The sequence below is a fragment of the Zosterops lateralis genome (genome assembly GCF_965231275.1).
Source record: "Zosterops lateralis genome assembly, chromosome: 13".
In the NCBI taxonomy this organism is placed as follows: domain Eukaryota; kingdom Metazoa; phylum Chordata; class Aves; order Passeriformes; family Zosteropidae; genus Zosterops; species Zosterops lateralis.
This window is the reverse complement of record NC_139773.1, coordinates 10752161-10770355: the sequence shown is the minus strand read 5'-3', so window position 1 is coordinate 10770355 and position 18195 is coordinate 10752161. Positions and strand designations below refer to the sequence as shown.

At 39.8% G+C, this 18195-nt stretch overlaps 1 protein-coding gene across 7 annotated transcripts in view; it reads right to left on the bottom strand.

Moving 5' to 3' along the window:
- Nucleotides 1-18195, bottom strand: part of PDE8A (phosphodiesterase 8A) — a 155588-nt gene that overhangs the window by 35113 nt on the left and 102280 nt on the right. For 5 of the 7 annotated variants that reach the window (XM_083871356.1, XM_083871360.1, XM_083871355.1 and 2 more), the window contains exons 2-7: nt 8243-8299; nt 5627-5817; nt 4422-4478; nt 3032-3089; nt 1538-1626; nt 1230-1308 (exon numbers count right to left, since the gene is read on the bottom strand). In XM_083871356.1, the coding sequence (XP_083727482.1) occupies nt 1230-1308; nt 1538-1626; nt 3032-3089; nt 4422-4478; nt 5627-5817; nt 8243-8299 (531 nt within the window). Of the gene's footprint in view, nt 1-1229; nt 1309-1537; nt 1627-3031; nt 3090-4421; nt 4479-5626; nt 5818-8242; nt 8300-11091; nt 11154-16488; nt 16510-18195 lie in introns of those variants that run through there. The other 2 variants (XM_083871357.1, XM_083871358.1) reach the window with 2 other exon arrangements.

Below are 18195 nucleotides of genomic sequence, written 5' to 3'. Positions count from 1 at the left end.
CTCACCATCTTATTCTGTGTAAGGGCAAACCACCACTATTCCCCTGTCCAGGCAAAGCCCAGCCAAGCAGAGTGGAAGAAGTGGATTTAATAAAGCAGGCTTCTCCCTGAAGTGAATGTTGCATTTCAGTGCAGTTTTTGGCCCTTGCCCAGTAAGGCTGAAGGCTGGTACTGACAGCCCCCTCCTCCATGGCCTTCTCACTCACTGAGTTACAGGCACAATCCTGTCAAAGCAGCATCTGAATGCCTTTACAGCTTACAATGTTTTAATATGAGAGAAAGGAAAAGGTGCCCACTCTACTCCTAATGGTTCTCCACTAAGAGCTCCTTCCCAAAGGAACCCTACCCTTCCCTTCCCTTCCCTTCCCTTCCCTTCCCTTCCCTGTACAAGAGCTGAGCCTGCTGGAGCTCCAGGACTTCTGCAAGTGTCAGTTCTCTCATATGCTGGGGCTGTCAGCAGAGTGACATGAAAAAATTAGGCCTGAAAAAAGTGTATTTAAAACAACTTCAGTGTTCTGTTATTTTTGTAAAAGGGATGAAGAAGGCACATCCTTCAATGAAGTTGTCAAGGTTTGGCCCAAGAAGGTACAATTTGTATGCATGTTATAATTCCCAGAGGCTTAGACTCAAGCTCTTTACTGATAATAAAATCACTCATCACTGCTTCATAGCTGGGGATGGAACTAACTTCTTTAAAAAGATGATGGTTTTCAGAACCACAAAACTAAGCACAAGTTCTTTTCCCTGTCTTAAAGAAATTTCAAAGAGAGGATTGCATTCAAAAACAGTTGCCCCAAAAATTCTGATACATCAAACAGTATCAGATTTTAGGAGAAAAAAAAAAGTACAGTTGTTTGAATAGAATATCCATTAGATTTTGAAGAGCATCAAATTAACATACAACATTTTTGGAAAAGAAAGCACATAAGCCAGTGGCTGCATTCATTCTTGATATAGAGAAGGAATGAATAATTGAGATAAAGAATCAATACAAAAAATAGAAACAAGAGAGTAAATCCTTATTCATTCAGAAACAACAATCTCCCTTAAAATTTATTTGATTTGTGCCAGACACTTTAAATGGAGAAAATTCTACTCTACAGCTAAACTCACTTCAATCTTTTAGAACCATTAAGTTGAATTAGATTCTTGTGCTGTAAGAAAGACTAAATGTAATCACAGACAAAACAAAATACAGAGCAATTTTCTGTACTTATGACTGAGACAAACCTGTATTACATGGTCTTCACTTGTGATCTCAATGGCTTCTTGACTTTTCTCTAATGCTGTAAATAATGAATTACATGCCCTGGAGAAAAAAGAAAAAGACCACCAAAATTTTTATCTACTTAATTCTTTTGTATATGATAATAAGGTATGACAACTCCATACTGAATAATGTTGTAGTTTAACAATTAATCTATTTTCTTCAGGTAACTGACATTCTATAATTAACTACTGCACATTAAAATAAATACTCTATTAAGGATCTGGCTAAATTGGAAATTCTTTGTTGATAATGTTTTTGGTAAAATTACCTTAGTTTGAATTGTGCCTGCACCTGTCCAAATTTCAGCTGAATCAACTCATTGTAACAGGCCATTCTACTAGAATTTTCTATGTATCTCTGCAAATAAAAGGTTAGAAATATTTCATTAATACACGTTCCTATCTGCATGCATTTGAAGCTCTGATTTCTTTTGCTTGCTAAAGAACCAGAAAAGGCGTAGATATGTCAAAAATGAACATGCTGGGATACAAGCAATGAGAGAAGATTATTTTTTGATACTAGCAAAACTTTTCAAGTTACTGCATTTTGAAAAGGTGACAGATCCTCATGGCAACGAGGTTCAACCAACCTGTTTATTCTGTGTGATTGTCAGTGAGATAAATGTATTTTTTAAAAATCTACTTTTACCTTTCATGCTCTTATTTAAAATAAGAGTGAAAAAATTGTTGGGTCTCAAGTAGTTAAAATTTGAAATTATTGTGAGTCTCCAATTGCTAATATCCCAAATTGTCTATATAGATGAAAATAAAATTTCCTGTGAAATATACCTTTATTGAGGTTAGGGCTTTTATAGCAATGATCTCAGTATCTTTCACTTTTTAAAAAACATTTCATATTTACCAGGTATGAGCCTAAATGTTTAATCTTTGTTCACACTAAACTCCCACAGACATGGATATTTTGGGTGGGAGGATTGATTATCACAGGTAAGCCACAACAATCAAAGCTGCTAAACAAAATTTTCCATGCTTTGCCATTAGTCCCATCTCCACAGCTCTGATCCATAAATAATTCAGAACCTGTGTTGAATTACTTATGGGCCCACTGGAAAGACTCTGTTCATATAAATGCCATTATCTTCAGGCTGTAGCATTTCCTGGATTGGAGCTTTACTAGAAAAAAAGCAAATGGGTGCAAATGGAATATGATGGGACAGCAAAAATCTGGTGAGCACGCAACCAAATATTTGAAATCGTGCTGTAAATCAGGCCCATTCTTGTTCTATTGTCTGAAGGCAATAAGGTACCCACTTAACTGATGCACTAATAAGCACCTTTTCTGCTCAGATGGAATAGTTGCCAAGGAACAGATTCAATGCAATACTTCTCAGGTGCCTCCAAACAATAGCTAATAGCACTTGACAGTGTGTGAAGCCTGTTTACAATGGGAATTGGCATTTGATAGAAGACATTTCCCACAGCACATTCTGTTGTTCATTGCAAGCTGCTCTCTGGCTCTGCCACAGCCACTAATCAATTTGTCAATGTCAACTTTTCAAGGAAAGGATCACGTATTTAATCTGAAATAAATGTATGAAGCAGAGAAGTCTCAGACCCTCTTCTTATATCCCCAAGAGTGTCATGTCAACGTTCAGAATTGGGACATAGGAGAATGAGCAGCACGAAAAAGATCTGCAGGTTGGATCACTGACACAAATGGTGAGGGACAGCCAAACTTCTGGAGAGCTTCTTGCATGACAATTTTGAAAAGTCAGAGCAAGCCAGCCAAGTACAGCACATACCCTTGTGAAGCCAGCAGTGATCAGGGGCAATATTGATGACTCTTCACGATCAGTGTGCCTTTGAAACAAGGAGGATAAATCAGAGATTATTTTTGTAATTAACTCAGACCAAATTTCACAATCCATTCATCTATTTGTACCCCAGATGTCACACTGAGGCTAATACTGCTAAATCCTTACAGGATATAGAAATAAAACACATTTTTTGTATTTTTCATAAGCTTTCATCTTTGGCATGGATAAGCCAAAGTGTTATTTTTCTTCATGCATGTAATGAGCTGCTCACATCAAAAAAACTCTTTAAGGAAACCAATTAATGAGCTAGGTCATTTGATTTTTTCTATACTGGATCCTTGTTGCTTATGCTATCATTAGTCAGAAATGCACTTGAAAGTCTGCACAGCCAAAGTTTTAAGAAATTACTTGTTATCTGAATGTACCAAATTTTAGGTGGGCAACTCAAGGTGCCTGAATGAAGATGGATTTTCTAGTGTTGCCTACCCACTGCCTTCTAGTAAGTCACATTTGGGACACATTCCCAAATGAAGTATCTGAAATTTCTGGCTATACTAACTGTTAAAAGAGCCTTCAACATATATGAATGTATGGCTGGAATCTGGAAGAAAGGCCATTATGTGAAGTTACTGTCAATAGGCAGATTGAAGGTGGTGATGTTTAGCAGATGTCACAATAGCTTTTATTTATGCAGGAAGTTTTGGACTTTGAAATGTTTAATTAGGGTCTCTCTTTTTTTTTTTTTTTTTTTTTTTTTTTTTTTTTTTTTTTTTTTTTTTAATAGAGATGGCAGTGTATTTTTAATGGGAAATTTCAACACCTCAGAATTGGTTTTCAGAATTAATGTGTTCTGAGAAATGGCCATTCCCAAATTATACTTTGAGGAAATGATCTTCCAGTTATTTCCTTTCATTAAATATACAGAATTTCTTTTAAAATTTCTGTGGTCAGATTACTTTGTACTGATCAAATTGTTGTATATCACTTTTCCTACTCAGCAGATCTCTGGTTTTCGCTGAGATTAATCATACTGAAAGGCAGATTAAGAAAGGTTCAAAACACAGATCTCTGAGATAGTTTTGTACAGGATGTTGCAGAAGTTGTTTGAAACATACTTTGAAAGCCTGCAGTGATGAGGGGAGTGCAAGGAGGAACCCAAAACAAAACTCAAAGTGAGATTCTTTAGTAAAAAACAAGAAATTAAACCAATTTTGGCCCCAATCCTATGGTCAAGGATAGTAAAAATTCTGGTACAGCACATTATTATTAGCACAGTAGGAAGTTCTAATTCAGTTCTTTTACTTTAGTGTTTACTTTTACAATGGTAAGATTTAGAGTTTTGATCACAGGTGAAAGTAAAGATATGAGTATTTACCTTTGTACTACACAAATAATGACTGTATTTTCTGAGGCTTTCGTTGTTCTGATAGACCTTTAAATAAAAAGCAAACCATTTAAATTCTTTTTAAGTTCACATTTCAGAAAACATGATTTTACAGAACCTTCAGACAGCACTTTTCTTAAAATATGTCTTTTAAATCATATACCAACAAAACAAAAGTCAAATCCCAAGCTTGCTGCCAAGAAAGGAGAATAAATTATATCTGAGACTAAATGAACATAGATGAATCTGTAACTCAAATACTGGGGAATAGCAAAAAATATCCTCTGAAACAGCATACAATGGACTTGCTTGAAGGGATTGGCCTTGCTCATTTAAGGTGCATTTTACTGAATTCTGGGACAGATTGGTAAAAATGGAACAAGGGGAACAGCACTGATACCTAGTCTTGGCCTGACAAAGATCTTTTCTACTTCCCTCAGTCCAGCAAGAAGAGCCTTTGCCCCACCACAGTCCCCCAGGGCACACACTCTGACCCTGCCACCCCACCCCACAGACTTTTTCAGTCTAGACACATTCCCAAGGGCAAAGTCACTGCAGCAAGGCACTGCTGCCTGTCATCTCTTTGTAGAGAGACTCACAAAGGCAAATCCTTCCCTCCTTTTTTCATACTTTACAGCAGTTTCTAAAATTATTTTTGGAATCTGTATGCAATTTTGGTCTTCATAATATATTTTCAAATGTGGTAGGTATGGAAATGTGCACACCAAACATTGCCTGTTTGCATTGGGAGGTATTCAATAGGAAGTGGGGACACTGAAAAAAATTAGAACATTAATAAAGTGAATGAATTAATTAAGGTGCTTGGTGGCACATGCTATCTTTGCAGTTGATTTATTGGGAAAACAAGGAACCAGGTATTTGAAAAAAACCCCAAACAACCAAACAACACAAGAAATCAAAAAAAATACCCAACAGTTCATTATGGCAACAAATTTGTATGCTGTGGCTCCAAGCCAGATGGAGCTTCAGAGACACTAGGACACAACCAAAAATGCTGCTGCTATCAGATGTAAAGCACTGAAGTAACAGTATTTGATGCTGCCAGGGCACACCTGTCTAAAACCAAAAAAATAAATGCTGGGTAGAGTTTATAAAAACGTCACATAAAAGCAAAAAAACTTTGATGATGTGTTAACTATATTGTTAAAAACTAATTACACTGAAACTGTGCTTACCTGCATAATGCTTCTGCATCGAAGTATCTGGAATGTCTATGGTCAATGATGATAATGTCATGGTGTTTATCTAGAAAACATTCTAGTGCAGACTGAGGTGTCCTAGCGATGTGACATCGAAATCCAGCCTTGTCACACGCCCAGCGGAACCCGTTACTCTGCTCGTCCTCCTCAGCAAACACTAAAAGTACCTGGGGTGAAGACAGTCAGCGGATCATCACAAACAAATCTCACACCTACAGTAAATTCTGTGACTTTTCCTTGTTCTTAACATGTTTTTTGAAGCCACTTTTGAGGCTTAATCCATTGTTTTCCATAGAACTGCTTTCTACAGACCACTGCTTTTTTTGTAGTTGTCTGTCTACAGAGGTGTTTCAAGTGGGTGAAACAGTCTGCCAGAGCCATGTAATCCACATGGGAAGAACAAGTTTTGGAACTGTCTTTCTTGCCATTATCTACAAAGAGAGCTTAGGCAATCAGCTGAGACAAGTGGCCTGTGTTTCAGACAGTGCGCATGAACCCACAATGAGTCCACTTCTCCAAAACTGTCTCACATGCAACCTTTTTCTTGGGGTTTATTTTGCTTGCCAGGATCATATTCCAGAAAAGGGGAAAACAAATTTAAAAAATAAACAAATGAAATGAAACAAAATAAAATAAAATAAAATAAAATAAAATAAAATAAAATAAAATAAAATAAAGCACCACAGTTCATCTCATGTGAATCAGTATTTAATAGTGCTTCAATGGCATGACAGAAATTCTGCTTTCCTTTCCATCTCATCCTAATTCCCCAAAGTACTGGATGTTGCCCACTCTGTGGGGTTCTGCAAATTCTGGGCAGTGCCACTGTATATGGAGTATGTCCCCGTGTGACTCCTACACAAAGCCTGCCACGGGGATTATATCACAGAAGGAGATTATCAGAGCTGAAATCCAGAACTGGAGGTCAGACCTGTGAGCCACTATTTGCTCTGTCCTAACTTGCCGTGTAACTAATCTCTCTAAGCCTTTTTAAAATCAACACAATGCCTATAGACTAAAAGTATGATAAGGCCCAATTCCTTTAAAATGCATTTCCAATTCCAGGATTTAATACAGTACAGAACATGAACAAAGTCTGCTAAGGAGGACTCCATGATGTGATTGTGCTTTGCATCAGGATAATGTTTTGCAGAAGAAAACTTCTCTTGCCTGAAAGAATACAGCATGGCAGACTACAGATCTATGTTGTGTTGATTTTGGGGATGGCTCAGCACATGCAGCCTTTTGGGAAAGATGGGTAACTAAGCCAGCAATTGGTCTATTGTCTCAAGACATCAATCTTTCAGTAGTTGACTCAAACCACACTCAGATAAGTTTTGGTCAGGCAAAGTGAAGCAGGTGTAACTCATATCACATCCCACTGTTGTTTATCTTCTGCGTGATTTTAGGAACTCCAGGGCTATTACACTTTGGACCAGGCTGGTGAAATGTCTACCAGTAAATCTTAACATTTCCATGTACTGCGTGTTTTTGTAAGAATGAAGGATTTTGCACACATTCAGTTCAGGTTCCTTTTATAGCAACCTGCAAAACTGTTTGCAAAAAGATGTCATACTTTGGGTTATATTTAGTGAAGTTAATCGAGAACACTCCTTGAGAGGGGAAAAATGGGTTTCAACAATAGCACAGAAAGGCAGCAGATCTGAGTTGTATGATTGGCTCTGGCAGAAATGTGATGTTGCCCACCTTCTCCTTCCCTCACACCTGCCAGCTATATTACCACGATAAATCAGTAGCATTTCAGAGTGGTCTATGACTGGACAAAAGTGATACAATCATTACAAACAATACAGGTGGCAGAAATACTCAAGGACTATTCTGATTTTGGGGAACAGCTGGATGAGGATGTCCTAAGATCCGATTTATAATCTGATTATATTACTGTTCTGACAATGGCTCAAGATGATGTTAAACTGCAGTTCTTAAGACAGACGTTTTCAATTTATTAGGTCCACATTGCCCCTGCTGAGGAGTTTTACAATTACTGACTGAGGAACATCTTGGATGATTAATGGTTCAGTATGCCTTGGGATATGGGGAATTTCCAAAGAAGTCCAAAGGAGCTATGTATCTCCAAACCTCATGTCCACCCCAGGCAAAGTAAGGGGACAAATGACATAAACCCTTCATTAATGAAGGAATAAAAGAGTATTAATTATTGTCAGTAATGAATAATAATAAAAAAAAATATTTTCCCAAGCTCGCTTCATATCTTCTGTAATGATATTGCAAATTTGGTTGGCTTGGTATCAGTTTGATGAGATTTTGATTAAGAACTTGATTACCAGTAAAATACAAAATGAGGCACAAACCAGACTGACTACAAGGTAACTGATAGCAGAAAAAATAGCTCTATTTTTATGAGCAGAGAGATGGTTGGAGAAAACAGGCAGAGTTTTTAGGATATCACATAGACAGAATGTCATGATGAAAATCTGTTATGTGCACATTATCTCCGGAGCAAAATACTCTGTGAAGATCTCTATAATCCGAAAAATTCCAGTCATAAATTTTCAGCTAACATCTGTGATGTTTTAGAAATCAAGACTTCAGTTTGAACTGCTGTGTTACCTGAAGTTGATCCTGATGAAGTCTCATAGGGCCAAACTGCACATCTGTTACCGGTGCCTAGAAGAAATAAGAAAGGAACTTATTAATGAATAATACCTAAGGAAGAAGAAAAATTATCTCTGTTATCTCTATTATCTACCATTATCTGGGGGATATATTGCTATCATTATGATGCTGCATCTTCATGAGGGACTTACTCCGGTTTTGCAAATTTATATGCTAAGCTGCATTAACAGTTAGAAGTAACAAGCTAGTCTTCAAGTCATTTTTATTGTTATTTTAAATGTAAACTAACAGATTAGTCACAAAAGTCTGGGAGACAGATTGTTATTTTTCTGTATCCTCTGTATCACTCCAGCTGTTCTGCAAAACATGGAAGTGTTTAAAAACTGCTCCTTTTGAAGTCCAAAAAAGCATTAAAGCTCCAAGAGAAATGCAAAAATACATAATTCTTCTCTTAGAATTTCAAATGTAACAGGTGCCCAAATTTCACATGTACCAGGTGCCCAAGAGTGCTACAGAAACACTAATTTCATTTCTCCAAGAGCATTTTGCTGCATTCCCTGCTGGCCACCCACCCTCTCCAGGGAAGGTTCCAGAACTCAGGAACGTGTTGGGATGAAGCATGTACTCAGCACACAGCTTTGTCTGAAAAACCCTGCAAAAACGCTGTGATACATCATGCTTTTGACATGTCAATGATTCCCACATCAGATCCTGTTGAAGTGACACAGTTCAGTTTGGGATGCAGGAACTCATTGGCCATGCAGGGGCAGGATGGGCAGGGTGACTGAAGAGGGGAATGTGGTGCCTGGAGAGGGCAAACAGGAGCTTGGCAGGGCAGCTCACACAGGCAGGGTGGCAGGTTTCCTCCTGCTAGGGGGGTTTTCAGGTTGCTGTTTGTTGTGTTTTGGTTGGTTGGTTGGTTGGTTGGAGGTTTTTTGTTAGTAATGGTTTTTACACGATCAAAAGCCACAGTTGGTAAAAGTGCATGTAACCAAATAGAACCCTCCAAAAAGGATGTGTCTGTCCAGACCTTCCTGTGCAGAGTGTTTGAGCCTGTCAGTGGTACCAGGGGCCTTGCAGAAGAAGCCTGCCTGTGGTGTGAACAGTAAATGATCTCCTTTCGCTGGCTGACCAGCTTAGGGAGGAAATAGACTAAGGAGTATTAGGGGAAAGTGAAAGGGAAATATATTGATGGAATTCCCCCCTTCCATCTTTGATGGACTCTCATGCCTCCCACTGTCAGGCAATAGGAGGGCACCTGGTGGATGAAAGGGAGATGGGTCCCTGCTTGGGGAGGTAATAAAAATTCCTCGTGACCCCCATCCCCTACCCAGGTTTCATTTCAGAATAGACATGAGGCCCTGGATCTAGAGGGTCAGCCAGATGATGCAGAAGAAAATTATCTGCCCAGTGAGCCTCTCAAATACACTTCATCTGTCAGAGGGATCACCAGCTCTGACATTTAAAATAAAAGAAAGGCAGTTGTACTGGGGCACCCCCTCCTGAGGGGAACAGAGGGCCCCATATGCTGACTGGAGCCATCCCACAGCGGGGTCTGCTGCCTCCCTGGGGCCCAGGTATGGGATATCACTGACACACTTCCTGGGCTGATTCAGCCCTCTGATTATTGCCCATTGCTGATACTCCAGACCTGCAGTGATGAGACTGAAGAGTGTCAGAGCAATTAAAAGGGACTTTAGGGCACTGGGTCAAGTGGTTGACAGGGCAGTTGCACAGGTAGTGTTCAGGTAGCAGAAGCAACTGCTTCTCTTTTACATCATTAATCAAATTTCAACATGAATGACTCTTCAGCAGGTATGAGACTACTTCTAAAGGAGTTAAACACATAAATACAGAGGGACACTCCAAGAGGATTACACAGGTTTGGTCCTTTGAGAATTCCCACCAGACAAGCATCAGCACTTTCAATGTACTTAAATATTTTTCACCTCTTGTCCCAGAAATAAAAGCCAAAAAGCAGGAATAACAATGTTCCCATTCAAAATAGGAAACAAAGTCCAACCACTGGTCCTTGGAGTCACATAGACTCTTCAAAAGTAACTGGAGTAAGAAACCAGAAGAAAATAATCTTTGGCAATGCAGTAAATGTAAGACATTTCTGCAGTGAAAGGCTAAAAGAAAAGAGCTGTTGAGCACAAAGGTGGCATTTTAACATTGTTCTTTTTCAAAATTAAAACCACACTTGAGAATCAGATTTATTGCTTTGCAACCTATAATTTTCCCATAAGTAGCTCTAAAGAATCATCAGCACATCCCACAAAAAAAATCCTTTAAAACTGCACACTCCGCTCTTTCTATGACCTTAATGCTCCATTGCTCAGCCCTAAGTGTATGTCATTTGTGATTTTATTTATTTATCAACTTGGAAGTCATCACTGCCACGTTAAATAAGCAACAAACACACGTCAAGGAAAAATGGCAACATAGTGCCTACAAAAGCATGCCAGGAGCCAGTGTTTGCCTGCTTAGTTTAAGTGGGCCTTTAAGAGCTGATGTTAAAATGACATGGAGGGGTTTCAGATTTACTCAGTCACACTGGTCAGATTGGCTTAGTTTAAATACACTCCAGTAATTTCATTTTTTCTGATTTTGAGACAAAAAAAAAAAAAAAAAATCTTTTCAGTTGGAAAACTCAAGCTACTTTACTCTCTCGTGGTACATCATCCAATTATTCAAAATCTGCACTACAAAAAAGCAAAGACTTTTGCTGATAACACACATAGCAGGAGAGAATCCAGAGCTCTTTGCTCCAGTGTTAACTGGTTTTGCAGCACTAACAATAGTAACTACTCATCCTGAGTCAGTAAGATCAGCAGAAATACCTGAAGGTCATGGAGAGAGCATATCAGTTGAGTAGAAGATACCTAAAAGATACCTTTTCACACATACTTCTCTGTCCAGAACTTCACTTCCAGTCAAACCTTAGACTTTTTGCACACTCTACCTGCCAGCATAAAACAGCGAGTGTTCCATGTCACCGGGCAATGGCCTGAGCTGAAGGGTCAGATCCAGAGCTGAACTCCACTGGCATCTGGGGGAATACAAAACCCCAACTACCACACCAGTGTACCCTTGGGCTATCAGTCCCAGCCCAAGGCGAATTTTAACAAATGAGATAAACACAGTATTGCCAGTTACTACTTCTTTCTTTTAAGAAGTTCGTGAACGAACAGCCATTGAAGTATTTAAAGGACTGAGCCTGAAAAACACTTTTCTGCCAGAAATCTGTGGCTATTGCTGCAATGAAAATACCTGTCTACGCACCATTTACATCTAAGTCACAAGAAGTGACCTGATGAGATAACCTGTGTTGTTACTCATTAACTTGCTGTCCTGAGTAGAATCAAAGCCTTGGTCTGCATCTCAGCTGGAAAAATTTTGGTGAACTCCAGTTAATTCTTAATCGTGTTGAAATCTGTTTGAATAACTTGATTAATCATTTAAACTTTTTGTGTGCTGCAAGTAGCACTGAGAAGTAACACGCTGGTTAGGTATTGTGTCAAAAATCAAGGCTTCAGCAAGGATTAGCAGAAACTTTCAACTATCACTGAACTAAAGGAGCTTTAAAAATACCTCTAATGCTGCAAGCTTGAAACAAAACCAAACCAGCCAAAGCTCACAGGTATAGTAATTGCACAAACACATCTTTATTCGCTCACACTTTCTTCTCCTTCTTCCTTGGAATTTCTTTCCTAGTCGAAAAGCTCGAGTACATTTTCAGATTGGCAGACAAGCTAGGCATGTGACAGCCTTCCAGGCAGGCACAGATTGAGAAGAGTGTCTGAGAAGGCAGAGGTAGGACTAGTTGTGGGTTCCTGGAATTGACTGTGATAGAGCTGGGTCTGTTGCCAAAGAGCTGCTGACGCAAAGTCCATAAGTGCAGCGTGTGTGACTGCGGCTCTTCAAACGCACACACAGCAACTGCAGCCATTTTACATTCCCTGATCCCTGAACTGCTGCTGGTAGCACTTACTGCCCCTCAAATCTGCCTTTCTTATCTGAACACTGTATTTTCTGTCCTGTGGAATCAGCCTTGGCACAAAGTGGGATTCATCCCAAGGCAATAGCACAAGCCATAAGTGATTGACAGCTGTCAATGGGAAAGGTCATCCACTGACTGCTGTGAGCAGCTCAGCACTCACCAGAAATTATCTCTGTGCTGTAGCAGCTGCATTGCAAACATTGAAATTGCTGATAGAAATAGTTCATGTTTCCAATGCCCTCAGAAAAGTGAATGTTGGGTAAATAAAAACAAGTGAAATAAGCTTTGAAAACAGACCTACACAACTGTGACTGATCTGATTAAAGTACAACAAACTCAGTGTTGACCCGATGTAACCTGGCAAAGTACTTCTTTCTATGAGTCATTCTTCATATTTTACTAGAACAGAATCTACAGGAATGGTCAGTTCATCACTGCTGGATTGTTTTTTCTTTCTTCCTACAGCTAGAAAAACTTCAGATGAACTTGCTCAATGAATAAATGAAGAAAGGAATAAATCCACCTTGATTCACACGCTCCCTTTGGTGATAAATTGCCTGCCTGGTGACAGGGACAGATCTATGTAGCCTGTAGGTCTCCTATTTGCTAGAAGTGGTGTATCCTGGCTTTCTCCAAAATGTCTCTTACCATTACTCATTGGAGAGGACAGCACACCTAAAATTTTGGGCAAAATGAGGTCCCCAAAAAATCCTTTGGCTATTAACTTCCATGCAATACTCCTGCTATGGAGGTGCAAATGCATTCCTTCTGGAGGCTGATTTTCTAAGACACTTCTTTGCTGAAGGTTTTCTGGGATGTTTCTAAGCAGAGCCCTGTGCAGCCCAAGGCAACACTCGGCAGAGCAGCTGCTGCAGCACTGCCCATCCATGAGAGGTGCCTGGGGAAGCGGGAATGCTCCCCTGGCATCCACAGTGCTTCATCCTTTCCTTTCTGCCACAGCAGGAGCTGTGCTGGTGACAGGAATGATTCCCACTGTGACCATTCCATGCACAGCCCTGGCCTGCTGGCAGTGCCTCTCCCTAAAGGGCAGCTGGCAGCACTTCTGCTCCTGCTGCTCTTCTTGCTTTTTCCAGGTGAGCACAGCTTCTCCTTCCTGCAGCTCACTTGAACAAAGAGGTGCCATGAACTCTTGCTGAATGGATTTCAGATGGAAGCTGCTGCTGGAGGGCAACATCTGTGTTCAGTGGGCAGACAGAATCTCTGACTCATTGTAATATATGACAAATAACTGCAGTGATCAGACATATGACTTCACTGATGGTCCTAATGGAATACAGCCAGCAAAATTCATCATTTTCCTCAGATCAATGTTTTAAGATATCACCAAAATCTTTTATCTGATTTTAATGTACATACTTGTATTTTCTACATATACTAGGCACATGATATGAATCTGCATGAGTTGACTCATCACAGTAAGAATTAACAGTCTTCATTATCAAGATATATTGGAAGCCACAGGACTGTTAACATAAACTTAATTTTTGTAATTCTAAGAAGAACAGAGATTCATTTTACAAAGGAAAAATCCTTTCTCTTAACCTACCATTTTAGGCATAGATTTATCACCCCAGAAAACCTCAAGTGAACTGACAGATTTATACCAACCCTTAAACTTTTATTGATTCAAGTTCTATTTGTTGCAGAAATCTGAATTCTGCATGATAATATACTTTCTCACAAACCTTAGCCAAATCTTCCTGGATGCTGAAAGCTGGGAAATAAACATTTGCCTATGAACTGGCATGACAAAGTACAGGTTCTTGTCCAGCCACGTCATACCAGCATGGCTGGTTCCTTTTTCTAAACAGAGAGAGGCTTTGTGACTCGTTATTGTTCACACTTCTGGGCAAGAAATTCCCCATGTTCAGGATCAAGTTTTCACAATTCATATTTTTCTTTGCTAATCATAACATTCATCACTTTCTGAAGTATACGAATACCATGTTCATTTACCTATTTCTTTCTCCAAGAAAATGTAGACGACTTAAGACTCAGCTTCCTATTTTCCATGCACTTTCTGCTAGACACTGGACATCACTGTCCATGTCTTCCTTACAGACTTCCACAGCACTCTTTTGTTACCAACTCAACATCAGTGCAAGTAATGTAAAATGCTGTCCAAGCAGACCTTCCTAACAAGCACAACTGTCCAGAGCATAAAATTAATTTTATAGTCCACGGACTGAATTCCGACCTGGTTAGCAAATCCCAGGAAATCCAAAGCAATTCCATCAAATATTTACTGGATTTACTTCAGTGTAAATGAAGTGGGAGTCTGGCCCTGTGCAGCTCTTTCTTTTGTTGTTTGGAGGCCACAACAGTTTGAATAATGAATTAGAGAGAACAAAGTGTCCAAGGTTTCTGCCTTTGCTCAACAGATTCAAGGACAAAGGTAAACTTGGCCTTCAAAGACCCTGTGCCCTGTGTTGTACAGAGTCAGTTTATTCTTTGCTGAAATACAAAGACGTGAGTTCTGAAAGGTGATTAAAATTTATCAAAACTGCTCTTCAACCTGGATGAAACCAGTTACTCCAGCCCTTGATATTTCCTATTTCTGCTTCATAAAATATGTAGACAAAAGTCACAGACTCTGAACTCATAATGTCGAATCCTAACTCAGTTGTTTGATAAAATCTAGCATTTAGATTAATCTAAATCGTGTTCTCCCTGATGCATCTCTCTCAACAAAACAATACTGGTTTATATCTATAACACAAGGCCTGCAGATCACTTGACGTTTTGTTCTGACATGGTTTTCTATTTCCTGATTTAAATTGATTCCTAGAAGAATCATCTACAATGCTGCCATGTAACAATACAGCAGGATGGGATAACACACTCTCTGTTTTCTTAACCTGTTTCTTAAGTTTCAGTTCCCATTTTTGAACCTGTTTTACATAGATGAGCTCTTGAGAGTCCAACTCTGGCCTCCAATCCACATCATTAGCAACACACAGTTTTGACAGCTTGCACTTTTTGTGAGAAGAAAATCTTTATTGAGTATAATGACTTGCCAGAGCTCTCACATCAGGATGCTGGCCCTTCTCTCTCTCTGGGCATGTAACCAGCCATGGGACTCACTTTCTTATTCCCAATAAACTGGCAACACCTTTACTCCTCCCAAAATCCAGCAACTCTTCCATTACTCAGCCTGGGGGCAATTTTTGTGTTAAACCAGGAAATTTACTCCCTGGTGGGACTGGGACTGCTTTAGGGCAGTGCCAGCACACAGTGCTGAACACAGAGACTATCTGAGCTCCACCAGGGTTCTCCCTGGCACAGCTGAGTTTTGGCTAGATGTTCAGCTTGCTACACATGCCAACCACTATTATATACATTTGTTTGTTTGTTTATTTGTGTTTTGGGCCTGGTTGCCCACTGCATTTCCTCTGTGCAATAAGTGAAGCCAAGTTAGAGCAGAACTGCAGCAACGCTGTTGGGAAATCACACTTGCTGCCTTCTTGCACATTTCAGACAGAATCAAGAACTCCCACTTTCTTACTGTTTATAAGTTCTCCCCTTATGCTTTACAGGAAACTTTGGTTATCAAACTGCAAGCGTAGCACATGCAAAAGTGAATCATTCTGTTTGGCTGGGAATAATTAACGATGCTGTCCCAAAGTGACTTGTATTCCCATCTGCACTGTGGTAAGGCCTGGATGGCCTCTGGCCCAGACCAGTGGCCCACTGTGGTCACGTTCTACAGTGACAGCAGAAAAAACCAGCCAGCAGTCCCTGCCACTGGTAAAGGTCTGAACTTTTACACAGAACAGGCTGACAAACTGGGGACTTCTTTAGCTCCTGATAAGATATTGAAGTGATAAAATAAATGTCATTATTATTTAGTGTGCCTATGGAAAAATCGCACAGATCTCCAAACTTGAAAAGGGAGGTTGCTGGTTTCATTTTGACATTCAGAGAAACTGAGGCACTGAGGGAGAGAGACAACTCCAGGCCTCCTTCTGCTGAGCCCTGGCATTCCTGGGGAGGGTGTTCAGTGCCCCAATTTACAGCAGCAGGCACTGGTAATACTGGGACCATGAGGTTTGATACCTGGGAAACAGCCACTTACTTCTGAAATTTAAAATTGTGTTGGTGATAATTCAAACAAGTTATGCCACATCTTGGTAATCACAACAGTACTGTAGGTTTCTAAGCTAAGCAAATACAACTCCTACAAAGCAACTCTGCAAATCTCACACTATATACTTACACAAGAGTCTTCACTCTCAATGAATCACACAGCAAAAAGGGATGAAATACATCAGCCAAGTCAGAAAAAGAGAGCTATTTACTCATTAATCCACACTGACTTTTCTGTCCAGCGAGAACAAAGTTGAATGGAAACCAGTCCTCATATCAAAAACCATTCAAATCCAGCAAGTTATATATGCTGCAGCATCTACCTGATCCAAAGGCCTCTTTTAGACCTGCATTTTATGCACAATTACACTGGGCTTGAAATGTCATCTATTTCTCTTCAGAGAAAAAAATTCATCTATGTCTCTTTTGAAGATAAAAAAAAAAATAAAAGTGAATCATACACTCCACAACAAATGTGAATAACCTTAATGCTGGTCTGTGCCTCATGGTTGTCATCTTGCCAAACCCTATTCTGACCAACCAGTACAGAATTCAAAGTGCCCTAAGTCTTCATAATCTTAAGATTTGAGATGGCTCACTGAGGTCTTCATTAAGGTCCCACTTTCTGACAGAAAGTGCTGGCAAGAACTTCTCTATTCAGGCCAAATATGCATAGAACTTTGTCTGGAGGCTGTGAGGTCTCCCCATATTGAATCCCTGGGCTGTTCACTAAACTAGAGTCAAGTATTTCTGTGTGGTGAGGGCATGCCATGGAGCATCTGTAGTTATATCCTGCACTAAGAGAAAACCATCAGCTTAAATGATCTGGCCTGTACTTTAGAAGAATTTTTTTAAACCCTATAATAATGGCTTTCTATACATAGGTTGCAGAAATGGATGCCTTTATCAATTAAAAAAAAAAAAAAAAAAAAAAAAAAAAAAAAAAAAAAGTAGTATGAACATTTTCAGCTGTTCAAATAGGAACAGAATGTGCAACATGCAGAAACTGAATTGTTTCAGATGAAGAAAAAAGAAAGAGGTAATTTTTAAGGCATCAGCACCTAATTCCGTGTTTTATTAGTTTCTGACAAAGTTCATCAGATTGAATATCCTGCACTTCAGAGCAAATGTCCTGCAAAGTCAGACATCCCTGGTATTCTGCGCTTATGTGCAAATACGGATTGTGATTGCCCCTGTGAGATGGTACCTCATGGGCAGCAGAACAGCACACCTGGGTGGATATTGCAACTTGCAGAGTTTTCCTCCCTTGTCCTCCAGCAACTCTGAGACTCCTCTGTTTTCCCCTTTGCAATCAGCACCAGCCACATTCTATCTCACAAAATGCTTTAACAGCAGCCACATAAAAACAGTGTTCCTAGCAACTCACAGAAGGCTGAGAGATTTGTTTCCTCTCCCCTCTTTTCCTCAGCTGACACAAGTCTGGTTATTCCACTGGCTGGGAGAGCTGTAACTGAGCTCTGGGGACCAACCTCCTCCTCGTAGGCCGGCGCTGCTGTAAAGGTTCCAGTGTGCTGTCCTCTCTCATCTGTTGGCAGCAGAAACTTTTACCCAGATGCAAAGGCTAGCCAAGTCAACAGGGAAGAAATTGGTCTGTAAGTCTTGCAGGTCATCAGCCAAGACGTGCTCAAAATGAGAGCATTAAATATATCGGGGTTCACATAACTCCAAACAAATAAATGCAGCCTTTGGCTTTACCAACATCTTTGTCTAATGGGAAAGGAACTTCTCACTCGTCTGCTGTCGCCTCAGGTGTATTAATTTTACAGGCAGGCTGTGGCTGACTTTCCATCCCCCCAGCCTAAGCAGACACTTTAGT